The sequence below is a fragment of the Balaenoptera musculus genome, chromosome 6 (assembly GCF_009873245.2).
Source record: "Balaenoptera musculus isolate JJ_BM4_2016_0621 chromosome 6, mBalMus1.pri.v3, whole genome shotgun sequence".
Lineage (NCBI taxonomy): Eukaryota > Metazoa > Chordata > Mammalia > Artiodactyla > Balaenopteridae > Balaenoptera > Balaenoptera musculus.
This window is the reverse complement of record NC_045790.1, coordinates 109,106,715-109,123,370: the sequence shown is the minus strand read 5'-3', so window position 1 is coordinate 109,123,370 and position 16,656 is coordinate 109,106,715. Positions and strand designations below refer to the sequence as shown.

The following is a 16,656-nucleotide window of genomic DNA, read 5'->3' as shown; positions in this document are numbered from 1 at the left end:
TTCCTGAAAGAATTGCCACCAGGGTTTTAAAATGGGGATGTCTTCTTTTTTGACTCTTTTGTCTCCTTGAATGCATTCGAACATTCTCTGAACACACATTGACTGACCTTTTTTGCAGCAAGAAGTAGAGGTAGGAAGCAGGAGTCTTCCTGGAAATGACCTGGGGTGAGGCCCAGTTGAGATTTAAAAGGGGCTCTGTCCTCAGGAATTCCCTGGCAGTCCAGTGGTTAAGACTCCACGTTTTTGCTGCCGAGGGCCCGGGTTCGATCCCTGGTTGGGGAACTAAGATTCCACAAGCTCATGGCGAAGCCAGAAAAAAAAGTGAGTGGGGCTCTGTCCTACGTATAAGGCTGGAAACTGTTCTTACTGATGGCTAGACATTCATTCAATTAGTCTTTTTTTTTTTTTTAATTACTTTATTTTTATTATTTATTTATTTTTAGCTGTGTTGGGTCTTCGTTTCTATGCAAGGGCTTTCTCTAGTTGAGGCAAGTGGGGGCCACTCTTCATTGAGGTGCGCAGGCCTCTCACTATTGCAGCCTCTCTTGTTGCGGAGCACAGGCTCCAGACGCGCAGGCTCAGTAGTTGTGGCTCACGGGCCTAGTTGCTCCGCGGCATGTGGGATCTTCCCAGACCAGGGCTCGAACCCGTGTCCCCTGCATTGGCAGGCAGATTCTCAACCACTGCGCCACCAGGGAAGCCCCATTCAATTAGTCTTTACTGTGTGCCAGGCACAGTGCTGGGCTCTGGGGACAGCTACGTTCCCCATGTTGGAGGAGCTGACTCACTGGGGCAAAGACAGGCAATACTACCTTGTTACTAAATTACAATTTTGAGGAGTGCTCTAGAGAAGAGAAACTCAGTCCCCTGAGAGCCAACAATGGGCTTGGGATCTGGTTTCGTAGTAAATAGGAGAGCAGGGAGGAGTGCTCCAGGTAGAGGGAAAGTACATGGAAGCCAGAGGTCAGGTGGAGGCGTTTGAATTGCTGTCAGGGTAACAGGGAATGGCCAGAGTGCCTGAGGCTTCAGGATGGGAAAAAGAGGGCTGGAGAAACACCACAGGGCCACTTGCTGCCCAACTGCTCCTCCTCCTCCTCCCCTTCCTCCTCTAGTGAGTCCTGCTCACCCTTTCAGCCTTCTCCTTTCTGGCACATCTGCCTGCTCAAGACTCTCCTACCCTGGAAATGTTTCCCCAACTGTCCTGCCCACCCAAGGTATAATACTCTCTCCAGCTCGCTAAGCATTTGTCTGTTCATTCATTCCCTCCTTTCTTTTCATAAATAAACCACATAAAACTTGAACCCTACAAAGAGAGAAAAACTTAAATTACCCAGAGGCATCTGTTATCCGTATTTGGATCTATACCCCTAGGTTTTGTTAGAAACATATATTGTTATAAAAACAGGATACAATGTATATAAATTGCATTTTGTAAAAACTTTAATATCCTGCAAACATTTTGCCACATTTAAATAGCAAATAACAGGCTTCCCTGGTGGCACAGTGGTTAAGAATCCTCCTGCCTATGCAAGAGACACGGGTTCGAGCCCTGGTCCGGGAAGATTCCACATGCCGTGGAGCAACTAAGCCTGTGCGCCACAGTTACTGAGCCTGCGCTCTAGAGCCTGCGAGACACAACTACTGAGCCCGCTCACCTAGAGCCCATGCTCCCAACAAGAGAAGCCACCACAATGAGAAGCCCACGTACCACAATGAAGAGTAGCCCCCCAACTCGCCGCAACCAGAGAAAAGCCCGCGTGCAGCAACGAAGACCCAACACAGCCAAAAATAAATAAAATTAAATAAATTTTAATAAATAAATAAATAAATAGCAAATAACAACACTCTTAATGGCCACCTGAGATTCTATACCATGTATCATAATTACTCAACCAAAGGCTTTCTGTCCATTCTTTCTCAAATATTTAGTGAATACCTGTTGTGTGCCACGACTTTGCTTGGAAATTTAGGCTGACTGCAGGATCTTGCTATTATCATAGTAATACTACCGTAAATGAATAGTTGCTGAATATCCTTGGGTCTCAGTGTCTGTGTGAATCAGATGTTGATTCAGGAAAAATTCCCAGAAGTAGGATTTCTGGATTAAAGAGGAGGTACACTTTAAGGTCAAATTACCCTCCAATTAGTTTTACCAATTTACACTCACACTTACTTCCTATGTTGAGCTTCCCAATACTATCCATTACTTTCTCTACTTCCTCCTTTCCCTCCTAAACCCTCTGCAGGCTGGCTTTTGTTTCCACTACTCTCGTGCAATTGTTTGGGACGTTTAATACCGTGGGCCACCCTTCTCTTCCTCTTCTTTTTTAAAAAAATTTTTTATTTATTTTATTTTATTTTTTATTTTTGGCTGTGTTGGGTTTCCGTTGCTGTGCGCGGGCTTTCTCTAGTTGCGGTGAGCCGGGGCTACTCTTCGTTGCGGTGCGCGGGCTTCCCATTGTCATGGCTTCTCTTGTTGCAGAGCATGGGCTCTAGGCATGCAGGCTTCAGTAGTTGTGGCACGTGGGCTCAGTAGTTGTGGCTCGTGGGCTCTAGAGCTCAGGCTCAGTAGTTGTGGTGCATGGGCTTAGTTGCTCCACAGCATGTGGGATCTTCCCGGGCCAGGGCTCGAACCCGTGTCCCTTGCATTGGCAGGTGGATTCTTAACCACTGTGCCACCAGGGAAGCCCCACCCTTCTCTTCTTGAAATATTCTCCTTCCTTACTCAGGTGAAGCAGGTCTTATTAGCCTCATTTTTTCAGCTAGGAAACCAAGACCCAGAGCAGTACCAAGTCTATTAAAGAGGACATAGCACTGTTCAGGCTTCATATCCAGGCCTCCTGATTCCCACAGCCTTGAGCTTCTTCTTTTTTTTTTTTTTTTTAACGTTTTTTATTGATTGCTGGGAAGATGTTTTCATTTATTTATTTATTTGGTTGTGCTGGGTCTTAGCTGCAGCAGGCAGGCTCCTTAGTTGCGGCTCACCAGCTCTTTAGTTGTGGCATGCAAACTCTTAGTTGCAGCATGCATGTGGGATCTAGTTCCCTGGCCAGGGATCAAACCCGGGCCCCCTGCATTGGGAGCGTGGAGCCTTAACCGCTGCACCACCAGGGAAGGCCCATTGAGCTTCTTTTTGAATGTGATTTTTGGAATCCTTGGTGATGTTTGCAAATGTTTCTAGTGTTAAGAGGCCCTCACCAGGAGAATTTTGTTTGGTTCTACTTTCTAGGAAGAAATTTCTATTGCATTCCATTCTTTCCAGTGTTGCTAATCTAATCGGTCCTCATGGCCTTGGCTGGAACAGGGTCCCAATGAGGACTCAGTCGTGGGTACAGAGGGGTCTCTGACTGGGCAGGTTTCCATCCTTCTGAGAGTTCAGGGATAGGAGGAAAGCGGCCCAGAGGACGTGGCCAGAGGATTCTTGCCAAGAGGCTCAGAACGGGGCCTTGGGGCCAAGCAGCTTTCCGGGGGGTCTTGGGCAAATGGGATGCAGGCTTTACGGGTGATCTGGGGCAGTTATTTTTCATACAATCAGCACCCCCAAGCGACATGTAACAGTTGATTCCTCATAGAGTTATTTTAAGGATTATTTAGATCAACATACAGAAAGCTCTGGGTTCTACCTGACACACGGTAGATACTCAGTAATTGGTAGTTGTTCGGGCCTTTAACTTCGGTTTAACAAGCGTTTTTCTACATTCGACCTCATTTGGGCCTTCCAACTACGCAACCACACTGGATCCGCATATGGATATTTAAAATCGCCATTCTATTGTGGCAAAAACTGAGGATCAGACGGCGAGCACTTGGCTTCGAGGTGGTCGCCAATTGGAGCTCTGCTGGAGCACTCGGCTGCTGCGCCAGCTCTGCGCCCCGAAGCCCCACAACTCCAGCCCGCCGCGGCCACAGCCTACCGCCCTCGCCTCTGCGCCTGGCCGCTCAGCGCCATCTTTGAACTTGGCACGAGTGCGTCGCTTCCGCACTTCCCTCCCCACCCAGAGTAGCCGCGCATGCCCTAAGCGGGCTCTCTCTGCGTTTGGAGAATCCAGAACTGGTATTGCTTGTCGCACCGTCGGAAAAGAATAATTTATCTCTTCTTGCGTCTTGGAGCGGTGGGCGCGCTGACAAATTCAAAGATGGCGCCGATAGCCTCACCTTCCCAGCCTTCCGCTCTGGACGAGCGGGGGCGAAGGTTGCGTCGGAGTGCGCCGGCGCCGGAGAGGGGGGGGGGGGGGCGGAGCCGTCTCCACGGCAACCCGCGCGCAGCTGGGGCAGCTCTGCCGCGCGGGAAGCGCGGGTGCTGAGGCGCTGGCTTCAGGCGGGGCTGCGGGCACCGAGCGGCCCGAGCGGCCCGAGCGGCCCGGGCCGCTGCAGGACGAGACCCTGGGCGTGGCGTCCGTGCCCTCGCAGTGGAGGGGCGTCCAGGGCATCCGCGGGGAGACGGTGAGGGCGCGGGCCTGGCGAGGGGCGACGTGGGCGGGAGGGCGAGGGGCCTCGCGCGGCTGCCGGGCCAGGTTCTGAGGTCCCACCGTTTTATTTTTATATTTTAACTCGCAGAAACTAACCATTTGGGATACCCTCGTCTCAATTTCCCCAGTCTTTGAATAGCAACAAAAAGTTTCTTTAAAACCTCTAAAAACCCCACGTTTTGAAGGATTTCGTGTGAACTGCGGTTTTTAGGCATTTCAAACTAACTTTCACTTAAAAAACACGACCAAACTGCATCTTCAGGTCGAGATACACCCGTTTTCTAGTACGTAGTTTAAGCCAAAGCACACAGACGAGGTGGTCTGAGATGAGGGCAGGGCTGCAGGGGGCCAGGGCTTCTGAGGGATCTGTGTGTAGACTTGGAGCCCCTGCTGCGTCGGTGGCGGTTCCTCCGTCACCAGTGGGTGAGCTCCCTCCCGGAGCTTACACGGGGCGCTTGTCTGCAGCGGACAGGAAATAAACAGTGTACGTAATAAATAAGTATACTGTGTGTTAGAGGTGAACAGTGGACATGGACAAAAGAAAAAGGGCGAGGGATTAGAAAGACTGAGGTGGGGAGTGAGAGGGTGGGCTGCCGCGCGGGGCTCATGGAGAGAGTGATGTTTGAGCAAGGACTTGGAGTGAGAGAGTCCGCCAAGTGGATACCTGAGGTAGAACAGTCCAGGGAGAACAAACTTCAAGTGCAAAGGCCCTGGGGTTGGAGCCAATCTGGTGTGTGTGAGGAGGCAGGTGGGGCTGGAGAGGAAAGAGAAGGGCAGAATAGTTCCAGGTGAGGTCAGAGAGGGTAAGGAGAGGCAGGTCAAGTAGAGGGCTTGCTCATCATTGTAAGGATGTTGGCTTTTCCTCGGTGAAAATGAGCATTGCAAGGGGGCTGCATATTTCCCAGCAGAGGAAACTCAGGCTTAGCTTGCCACACAGGTGTTAGAACCTGCAGAGACCATGTCCTCACAACACCAATACCAATGAGGTTTCTATGATGTCGTACTCTTGAGGACAGGTTTCTTGCCTCAGGCCAGCAGTCTGCAGGTCTCAAGCCAGATTTCATCTGGCTTCAAAGCACTTCACACTTCACCATGCTGGATAGAAATGGTTCTAGTTAAAGGCAGCGGATAGTTTAGTTATATCTATCCATCTTTACTGAAGGTAAATGTGTAATTCACATTCACTGGCTTTGAAAAAATACTTGAAATAGCTCTTGTTTGCTGAAGATTCAGATTTAATTTAATTTTTTTTTGGGCTGTGTTAGGTCTTTGTTGCTGCACGCGGGCTTTCTCTAGTTGCAGCGAGCCAGGGCTACTGTTTGTTGCTGGTGCGCAGGCTTCTCACTGCAGGGGCTTCTCTTGTTGCAGAGCGCGGGCTCTAGGTGTGCGGGCTTCAGTCCTTGCAGCACGCAGGCTCATGAGTTGTGGCGCATGGGCTTAGTTGCTCCGCGGCATGTGGGATCTTCCCGAACCAGGGATCAAACTTGTGTCCCCTGTATTGGCAGGCGGATTCTTAACCAGTGGGCCACTGGGGAAGTCCAAGATACAGATTTTAAAAGATTCCAGGTTGGGAACCACTGACTCAGTCTAACTTTTTACTTTTTTTTTTTTTTTTAAACAAAGAATGAGATTGAGGCTTGTTGATTTTCTTGTAGCTATAGTTTTAACCCGTAGGGCTCTAAGAACTGATTCTAATGCTTGAGGTGTAAAGGCTTTCATCTCAGGTGGTTCACTTGAATCAGTCTCTCCTGTCTTATTGAAGGAGATTCTTTATTAAGTTGTAAGACTGTTGCAGGAGTCAGAGGAAAGTGGTAAATTGCTTTTTCCAAATTAACTTGTTTCTCTTTATAAAAGTTTCTGTGTCCAAAATTTAGAAAAAAATCTGGATAAGCGAAAACTGGAAATAAAAACCACCCCACAGTCTCATTCCCCAGGCACTTGGTTTATACCTGCTCCTTTTTTGTTTTGTCTGTTTTCTCCCATTTTTTTTTTTTGCAAAAATGGAATCACACTGTACATAATATTTTGTAGACCCACCTTTTTCACTCAGTACACACTGAACATCCTTTGTGTTTAAATTTTTTTTTATAACTTCATTTTATTTAATCAGTCCCTTTTTTAAAAAAATTTTATTTATTTATTTATTTATTATTTATGGCTGTGTTGGGTCTTCGTTTCTGTGCGAGGGCTTTCTCCAGTTGCGGCAAGTGGAGGCCACTCTTCATCGCGGTGCGCAGGCCTCTCACTATCGCGGCCTCTCTTGTTGCGGAGCACAGGCTCCAGATGCGCAGGCTCAGCAATTGTGGCTCACGGGCCTAGTCGCTCCGCGGCATGTGGGATCTTCCCAGACCAGGGCTCGAACCCGTGTCCCCTGCACTGGCAGGCAGATTCTCAACCACTGCGCCACCAGGGAAGGCCTAATCAGTCCCTTTTGAAGGACTGTTTCCGATTTTTCTCTTATCGATAAACCCTGTGATGAGTGTTTTAAGCTAAATTTGTATGCAGCTTCTTAATTTTTTTAAGTTACTTTGGAAAAGCCGAAAATTGTTCTTTGCTTGGCCCACGTAGTGGTGCAATATTGGAATGTACTTTTACGTCCCAGTGATGGATTTTTTTTTTTTTAAGTATTAATGATCTTTGGCCTGATTTGACTTTTCTTGTCCTGTTTCGATTGGTTCACAGAGGGACAGGGTCCTGGACTTTGGGACCAGTCTGTGAGTTTGAGTGCACAGACTCTTTGGGGGCTTGGCCTTGGGCCAGTCATGTGATCTCTTTGCAAAGTAGGTCTTGGTAGAATACTTCTTTGGGATTAAATGAGATGCTCCTGAGAAAACAGTTTGAGATCCCAGTTCTGTTCAGGTGGGGGCGATCATGAGTGTCATGGTCAGTCAACCAGTCAGCTGTTTGAGATGAAGGGCTCCTGATTGCCTTGACCTTACTCATCTGCTTTCTCAAACTTGGCCGACCCTGGAATGCCCTGGAAGTCTTGAAAAATATGAATGTCTGGTCCTTACCTCCAGTGATTCTGGTTTAATCGGTATGGTGTGACCTAGGAATCTGGTTTTATAAAAGCTCCCCAGGTTATTCTAACGTGTGGCAAAACTTCAGAACCACTAATTTCATCCACCCTACTTTCCAGCAGATTTACCTTTCTGAAGCCCATTCTGATCCTATCAGAATGTAGGGTGCATTTTTCTGTTTTTTGTGGTGAGATACCTATAAAATTTACTGTATTAAAGTGTAAATTCAGTGATATGAAGTACATGCACAACGTGCAACCATCACTACCATCTAGTTCTAGAACTTTTTTATCAGCAGTTGCATTTTGGGCATTCCAGTCTGTCTCCTTTGGACTCTGAGCTCCCAGAGGGCAGGGTGTGGGTCTTGTGTACTTTTGCATGTCCCAAAGGCCCCCAGGAAATACTGAATTGGATACTTTTCTTGTGTCCTGTCATCCATGGGCATGATTCTGATGCATTTCTCCCCTCCTGGTTTGAACTTAGTTGCCTACCTGTCCGCTCCTCCCTCTTTCTGGGCCTGCTGCTGCTTCCTCCCCTTGGTGGGTTCTGTAGCATATGGAACCCCCTGCTGGAGGGTGTTTGTTTTTAACCTGAGGTTTGGCCTTTTACATGTTTTCAAGAATTAGATTTGTGGTTCTCAACCTTTTGGAGTTTGCTAATAGTTTTGATACTAGGGTTTTTTGTGTTTTTTTTTCAAGACACATGTGAAGACAACACCAGAATAGCCTGCAATAGTTATAACTCAAAGGTGGTGTGGCATAACATGGTCTCCCGGCTTCTATGAAAATGTTGATCATCACTGTCTTTATTGGTTGACTCTCAGCTCCAAGTCATCTTTTGAGTAACTGTTTGCTACCCTGATATACTCAAGAGGCAAGTTCAAGTAAACAGGGGGTCAGGGACTTCCCTGGTGGTCCAGTGGTTAAGAATCCGCCTTCCAGTTCAGGGGTTGCAGGTTCGATCCCTGGTCAGGGAACTAAGATCTTACATGCGGCGGGGCTACTGAGCCCGTACGCCTTAACTAGAGAGCCCGCGTGCCACAAACTACAGAGCCCATGTGCTTTGGAGCCCATGCGCCACAGCTAGAAAGAAGCCCATGAGCCACGACGAAGAGCCCACGCTGCAACTAAGACCTGACGCAGCCAAAAATAAATAAATAAATAAATATTTTAAAAAAAAATCCCCCCAAAAACAACAACAAAAAGAACAGGCGGTCATACCTTGAAGTACCTTGATGTTGGTTCTGGGTTCAGTTACCCCTACACTCTTGGAGGTCTCACACCAGCGAGACAAGAGACAGTGTAATTGTCTATGTTGCATCACAAAATCCACTCAGCTCAACTTGGTTTTTTTTTTTTTTTTTGCTGTGCTGTGAGGCTTGCAGTATGTTAAGTTTCCTGACCAGGGATTGAACCCCAGCCCCAGCAGTGAAAGTGCCAAGTCCTAAGCACTGGATTGCCAGGGAATTCCCATCAACTTTACATCCAAGATAGTCCCATCATACAGCTTCTGCTAGGTAACATCAAAATGTATTTCACACCAGGGTCAAATTTTGTTGGTATGCTGATAAAGAGCCGCTGAATTAGGTCAGGAGTCATCTCAGCTCCCATCACACCTGAGTATCATCAGCTGTGTGTATAAGACTCAAAGGAAAGGACATGGAAGGGAGGGCTGGGAAGAGAACCTGAGGGAAAGGGAAATTCTGGGAGGCAGGGAGGGGGAGCAGGAGTGAGCCTGAATGGATGGATGTGGCAGTGACAGTGCCGAGCCATGAGCACATTGGCAGCATTTCTCAGCCCCTGGGGAGGAGCCCTGTCTCACCCCATCCTACCCCAGGTGAAACCTGGGTCCCCAGAGAAGGGGAAGGGGGGGCGATATGAGCACTGTCTCCACCTCGAGGGCAGAGATGAGGGCTCTGGGGCCTGGGGTGTGGACACGGGAAGTATACAGCTGAGGGGCTAGGCCCACATCTGGGGTCTGAGTGCCCTCCCCATGGCATCACCTGGGGGCTTGTTAGCAGAGCAAATTCTAGGGCCCCATCCTAGACCTACTGAACCAGAAACTGTACAGGGAGGAAGCAGCAGTTTGTCTATTAGGAGCCTCCCGGTGATTCTGGGGCCCTGCTCATTGACGACGCTAGTCTAGAATGGTCTCTGAGGTCCTCTTCTACTCTGGAGTCAGGTGGGTTTTGGGGGTGAAATGATGGGCTGTGTGCTCCGTATTTGCTGGTGGTGGTTACTGCCGAGGGGAGTGAGGGGGCTCGGCCTTCAGCTGCACAGCGTCCCAGACCTCTGCCTATTCTCTGTGTGTTTCTGTATTTCGTCATCCTCCCAACCCCCATTTTAACAGATATTACAAAGGGGTGTGTCTCACAACTGATGTGTATATTTAATATAGTTTCCTCCTGAAGAGCTATTACTAAATAATTGGTATGTTTTATTTATTTATTTATTAAATTTATTTATTTATATATATTTTTTATTTTTGGCTGCGTTGGGTCTTCGTTGCTGCACACGAGCCTTCTCTAGTTGGGTGCGCGGGCTTCTCATCGCAGTGGCTTCTCTTGTTGCGGAGCACAGGCTCTAGTCACGCAGGCTTCAGTAGTTGTGGCTCGAGGGCTCTAGAGTGCAGGCTCAGTAGTTGTGGCACACGAGCTTAGCTGCTCCGCGGCATGTGGGATCTTCCCGGACCAGGGCTCAAACCCGTGTCCCCTGCATTGGCAGGAGGATTCTTAACTACTGCGCCACTAGGGAAGCCCCTGGCTGGACAGTTTCTGAATGAATGAATCATGCGCAGGCACTGTCGACATGGGATTCCTTTAACCTTTGGGGCTGAAGGTGGGGAAGAGTCCAGTTCTCTCACGGAACACCCCTCTGGGCCACTGTTGCCACCTGTTGCTGGAGAGTGGCTGGTCGCCTGGCTCATGAGGGCCATTTCCTCAGTCATGAGAAGTGTTCCTGAAATTGATTGACCAGTCCTTGAGGCCAGCAGAGGCATCTTATTTCCGAAGTGGGGCTTTGTGGGGTGGTGGTTTGGGAGGTGGAGCCCTCCTGGGTATGGGTTAGGGCTCTGGCAGCAAGTAACAGAAACCAGCCAAACCAGCTCCCGTCGGACGCTTTTCTTTAGGATGCGGAGGTATCTCCTGGGCTTGGCATGGAGATGCAGCTGGTCCTGAGGAAGGGGCAGGAACCAGAAGCTAGGCGGCTTTGGGACCCTCCCTCCACCTCTCCGCTCTCCTGTTGCCGCGCACCCCTGAGGCCTGTCTCTGCGCGTCTCCGGTCTGCACTGTGGTGCTGGCTGATTGTTGGCACTGTGTTTCAGTTCCAGGCATGTGCCGTTTATCTTGTTGAGTCTTTGTCTCAGGTCTGAATTTCCCTGAGAGAACCCAATTGGCCTGGCCTGGTTAGTCTCTGCTTCTCATCCAGTCAGTAGCTACAGGCCTGGTGTTTGGGCCCAGCCTGCGTCATGGGTAGGAAGTTTTTGGAAAAACTGGCCCTTGTGGGGAGGGCAGATTCTCTAGAAGGTATTTCCTCACCATTCTGGGCCTCAGTTTCCTTCGTCAGCAAGATGCAGGAGCCCTGACATTCTGGGTGTCTGTAGGCTCTCTAGGGACCGGAGGGCAGGACTGCCACCTGGACTCTGCTCCCTGAGTCCCACCGGCTTCCTGCTCCGCTTAAGGCTGCACAGAGTTTGAGGATCTTGGTTTGGGAATGGTTCTCCTATTTCTTGGCCACACGTCCCAGTGTGATCAAAGTCTGGCTGGGTCCCACCTGTTTTCCCCTGCAGTGCCTCTGAGGTGCAGAAGGCAGGCGGCAGGCCCAGCATCCGCAGTGGTCACCTGCCCAGGGAGCAAGGATCCTGCTCACCCCGAATTCTTCCGCTCACCTCTTAGAGGGCTTATTATGGGAGCCACGCCCTGGCGACAGCCACATGCTGCCTGGCATGGAAGGCACCACCCTGTGTGTGGCGGCCGTGGGCAAGCCCTTCCCCCGGGAGCCTCCGGGCCTCATCCCTAGATGGGTCAGGGTCGGATGAGTTATGTGTATCTCGAACCATGGGAATTGACTTAGGTGTCCCAGAGTGAAGAGAGAATAATAGTGGCTTCTTACCAGTTAACAGAAAAAAATTATGGGTGCAGTGTCATTGGTTTTAAGTTTTTTAATTAAGTTTTAGTTAAGTTTCCCTCCTTAAATTTTCCTTAGTGTTTTGGCATCTGTTATTTGCCTGAATAAGCAAACAGCAAAGGAACACGAATAGCAATACCTGAAAAGTTAAGAGCTTGTTGTCTCTTTGGACATTTTTGTTTGTGGTTGTGACTTTACATTAATTTTTACATTAAGACATTCATGTAACATTCTCTTAGAAACATTGTTTTGAGTTCATCTGATGTGATTAGTGGCCAGGATTTTAGACTGAGAGAAAACACCTTAACTGAGAGATAATTTAGTGTCGCGTGTCAGAATGCCTGGGTTCAAGCTCTATTGTGATTGCCTCTTTGCTGTGTGACCTTGGGTGAGTTACTTAACTTCTCTGTGCCTCAGTGCCAACCTTAGAAACGCAAAAATAGGATTTACTTTATAGGGTGGTCGTGAGCATGCATAAGATGATACAGGTAGGGGCTTCCCTGGTGGCGCAGTGGTTAAGAATTCGCCTGCCAATGCAGGGGAAACGGGTTCGAGCCCTGGTCTGGGAAGATCCCACATGCCGCAGAACAACTAAGCCCGTGCGCCACAACTACTGAGCCTGTGCTCTAGAGCACATGAGCCACAACTACTGAGCCCACATGCCACAACTACTGAAGCCCGTGCTCCTAGAACCCATGCTCTGCAACAAGAGAAGCCACTGCGATGAGAACCCCGCGCACCACAGTGAAGAGTAGCCCCCACTCGCCACAACTAGAGAAAGCCCACGGGCAGCAACGAAGACCCAACACAGCCAAAAATAAATAAATAAATTAAAAAAAAAAAAAAGATGATACAGGTAAAGCTATGGGGACAGTGCCTCAATTAACACTTAATAACTGGTACTGTTACAATCTTTGAGGCTTCCAGGAAGTTTGAGATTCACCCACAGTCTTTTAACATTTTGGCTCAGCATGTTTACTTTCTTTTTTTCTTTTTTTAAAAAAAATATTTATTTATGTGGTTGTGCTGGCTCCTTAATTGCGGTACGTGGGCTCCTTAGTTGTGGCATGCAAACTCTTGGTTGCGACATGCATGTGGGATCTAGTTCCCTGACCAGGGATCGAACCTGGGCCCCCTGCATTGGGAGCTCGGAGTCTTAACCACTGTGCCACCAGGGAAATCCCATCGGCTTGTTTACTTTCTGATTCCTGTGCCCATCCATTGATTGCTCAGTGTTCACGCTCCCTCAGTGGACTCCTCGTCTTGTGGCTTCAAGTCACATCTGTGGTTGGATGCTTTCCGGAGCCTCATGCCCCGTGACCAGTCTCAGAAATCCTTGACGCCTCCATGGGGATGTCTGAGGGGCATCTGTCTAAAGGGGGTCTAACAGAAAGCCTTCTGTGTTCTCTTCTCCTGGAATTTGCCCTCACTTTCAGTTCAGGGACACCCCATCCACTGGTTCTCATCATGGTCCTGTGGCTTATACTGCGAAGGAATCCCTAGCCCTTTGTCCTGGCTCACAGACTTTCTGTTGCCTGGACCTTGCCCATGGGCTGCCCTCCCTCACCCTCTGCTCCCAGGTATGCTGCCTGCCGTCCAGCCTCTAAGCATGGGGCCTTCTCTTCGTAAGGTTTTGTTCTGTTCTCTCCCCCACCCCTTCCTGGGACCCTATTTCCTGCAGCTTTCCACTTGTCCTTCACACCTTAGCTCAAATGCCATCTCCCCAGAGGCTTCCTCGCCATCCCATCCCAGTCGCCTCCCCAGCTGTTCCCTTCTCTCCCACACCTCTGCGTCCACCTAGCGCCACTTGTGTTCCATCATGTTTTTCTTGTGTGTTTATTTGCCTGCCCCCAACCCCTACGTAAGCTCCTCGGGCACAGGAATCTTGCATGTTTGTTTTCTGCTATGTCCATAATAGCCTGACAGCACCTGGCAAGTAGATGTTAAATGGAGAAATAAAATGTGTGTGTGTATAGTATGAATGAACTTGTACTATCTGTCAAATCCCATGCAAAGTGCTGGGGATGTAAAGATAGACAGGGTTCTTTCTTTCTTTTTTTAAAATTAATTAATTAATTAATTATTGGCTGTGCTGGGTCTTCATTGCTGTGTGCAGGCTTTCTCTAGTTGCGGTGAGCGGGGGCTACTCTTTGTTGTGGTGTACGGGCTTCTCATTGTGGTGGCTTCTCTTGTGGAGCACGGGCTCTAGGCACGTGGACTTCAGTAGTTGCAGCAGGCGGGCTCAGTAGTTGTGGCTCGCAGGCTCTAGAGCACAGGCTCAGTAGTTGTGGCACATGGGCTTAGTTGCTCCGTGGCATGTGGGATCTTCCCGGACCAGGGCTTGAACCCATGTCCCCTGCATTGGCAGGCGGATTCTCAACCACTGCACCACCAGGGGAGCCCGGGGCTACTCTTCATTGTGGTGTGCGGGTTTCTCATTGTGGTGGCTTCTCTTATTGCGGAGCACGGGCTCTAGGCATGTGGGCTTCAGTAGTTGTGGCACGTGGGCTCAGTAGTTGTGGCTCGTGGGCTCTGGAGCACAGGCTCAGTAGTTGTGGCGTACGGGCTTAGTTGCTCCGCAGCATGTGGGATCTTCCCAGACCAGGGCTTGAACCCATGTCCCCTGCATTGGCAGGTGGGTTCTTAACCACTGCGCCACCAGGGAAGTTCTTATGCTGGAGGGGCTCAGAGTTTAATGGGAGATGGACAAGCAAAGAGAGGATTAAGTTGAATGTGAAGAGGAGCATGGAGACAAGTGCTGAGTTCTCCACATTCTAACAAGAGCTACGCCTGTGTGCGGCCAGCCCCCTTCCTTCAGGCTTACTAACACTGGCCTGGTGCCCAAGTCTGAGCAGAGAGCACAGGGGTCCAGGCCTCGTCACTGTCCTGTAGCTGCAGGTGCCTGGTAAGTGGCCACATGAGGAGAGCCTCTTGTGGATGACAGTAATCTCAGTGGTATAGGGGCCCTCGCTTGGTAAAGATTGGTCATGTCTTCAAGAAAGGGAGGCTGCATCTCCTTCCCTGATCTGATGTCTGTCCTTCTGCCCAGATAAACAGGGGACAAGGAACTGGAGACAGGTGGCAGGGTGGAGAGGAGTGGCAGCTGGGGAGTAGTCTGTCTTCTCCCAACTAGCTCATCACGCACACACATGTGTCCTTTGATCACGGTGGCACCTTGGAAGGTACCCTACTGGAGAGGGCTGGCTGCCAAGTTGGGGGAGAAGAGGGGTGTTCTGTTGGTGGCCATGTCTGAGGTTCTTCAGCACTGGCTAAGACAGCCGCTGCTGGCTCTAAGATGACCTGATTCTTCTTGCTGTCCGTATTTTCAAAAAGGGCCCTCCCATGTTCCCTCCAAATAGTGTCACCGAAAGTCCTGGGTCAGGCCCTTACTGGGTCACCCCAAACCAATCACTGTGGCTGGGGAGGGACCGAGTGCTCCGATTGGCTAGCTGGAGGTCATGTATCCCTCTCAGTGGGTCGTCTTCACCCCCGCCACAAAGAAAGATGGGCTAGTTACTAGAGGAAGGGGACAGACAGAATGAACTGCGGTCCATTGGTATTTATCCTTGGGGGAGGGTGAGTGCCCTGGGCAGGTGATGCTGGGAGTACATCTGGCTGGTGACTGTGTTTTGATCTCCTTCTCCAGAAAAGTTGCCAGACGGCCAGCATTGCCACTGCTGAAGCGTCCGCCCAGACCCGGAAGCATGCAGATGCTGAGGTGCAGACCGAGGCCCCTGAGCCGGTCAGCCTGCCATCTGTGCCCCAGTATGATGGCCCCCGGCTTGCGGCCTTTCTCCGGAGAGTGGAGGCCATGGTTACCCGAGAGCTGAACAAGAATTGGCAGAGCCATGCGTTTGACGGCTTCGAGGTGAACTGGTCCGAGCAGCAGCAGACGGTAGGGATGGGCTGGTGTGGGCCTGGGCTGCCTCAGGTTGAGGCTCTACCCCATTTTTAAGTACTTCTTTTGTGCCATGCAAGCAATAGTAACACCAACAATAATAATAACAGCATTCACCGAGCTCTTACGTTTTGCCAGGTACTAAGCTAAGTTAAGAAGAAGTCATTGGGCCTTCCCTGCTGCCCTTGAAGTAGGTGCCCTTGTTATCTCCATTTCACCGCTGGTAAGCGGTAGAGGCAGGATTTGAACCTGGACAGTCTGACTCTGGATCTTCTTTTCTTTTCTTTTTTTTTTCCCTTTTAATTTATTTATTTATTTTTGGCTGTGTTGGGTCTTCGTTTCTGTGCGAGGGCTTTCTCTAATTGCGGCGAGTGGGGGCCACTCTTCATCGCGGTGCGCGGGCCTCTCACTATTGCGGCCTCTCGTTGCGGAGCACAGGCTCCAGATGCGCAGGCTCAGTAGTTGTGGCTCACAGGCCTAGTTGCTCCGCGGCATGTGGGATCTTCCCAGACCAGGGCTCGAACCCGTGTCCCCTGCATTGGCAGGCAGATTCTTAACCACTGCGCCACCAGGGAAGCCCAGGATCTTATTTTCTTAACCACTCAGCTGTGTTTCCCCAGGCACTCTCTGTGCCAACTCATCTATCCCTCAGGACAACTGTATGAGGTAGTGCTATCCTGATCTCCATTTTATATATATATACATATATATGTATATACATATATATATATATTTATTTATTTATTTGATTGTTTGTTTGTTTCGCTCCTAGGAAGAGCTCCATGTCTTTTGTTTTTTAATCAGTCATAAATTTTATACACATCAGTGTATACATGTCAATCCCAATCGCCCAATTCAGCACACCACCATCCCCATCCCACCGCGGTTTTCCCCCCTTGGTGTCCATACGTTTGTTCTCTACATCTGTGTCTCAACTTCTGCCCTGCAAACTGGTTCATCTGTGCCATTTTTCTAGGTTCCACATACATGCGTTAATATACGATATTTGTTTTTCTCTTTCTGACTTACTTCACTCTCTATGACAGTCTCTAGATCCATCCACTTCTCAACAAATGACTCAATTTCATTCCTTTTTATGGCTGAGTAATATTCCATTGTATATATTTACCACATCTTCTATATCC

General features: G+C 49.4%; 1 protein-coding gene across 1 annotated transcript in view; it reads left to right on the top strand.

The window, feature by feature from the left end:
• DYNC2I2 (dynein 2 intermediate chain 2) overlaps positions 1–16,656 on the top strand; it is a 40,879-nt gene that overhangs the window by 9,998 nt on the left and 14,225 nt on the right. Inside the window, exons 3-4 of the mRNA XM_036854191.1 lie at positions 4,182–4,443; positions 15,260–15,508. Coding sequence (XP_036710086.1) covers positions 4,182–4,443; positions 15,260–15,508 — 511 coding nt within the window. The remainder of the gene's footprint in view (positions 1–4,181; positions 4,444–15,259; positions 15,509–16,656) is intronic.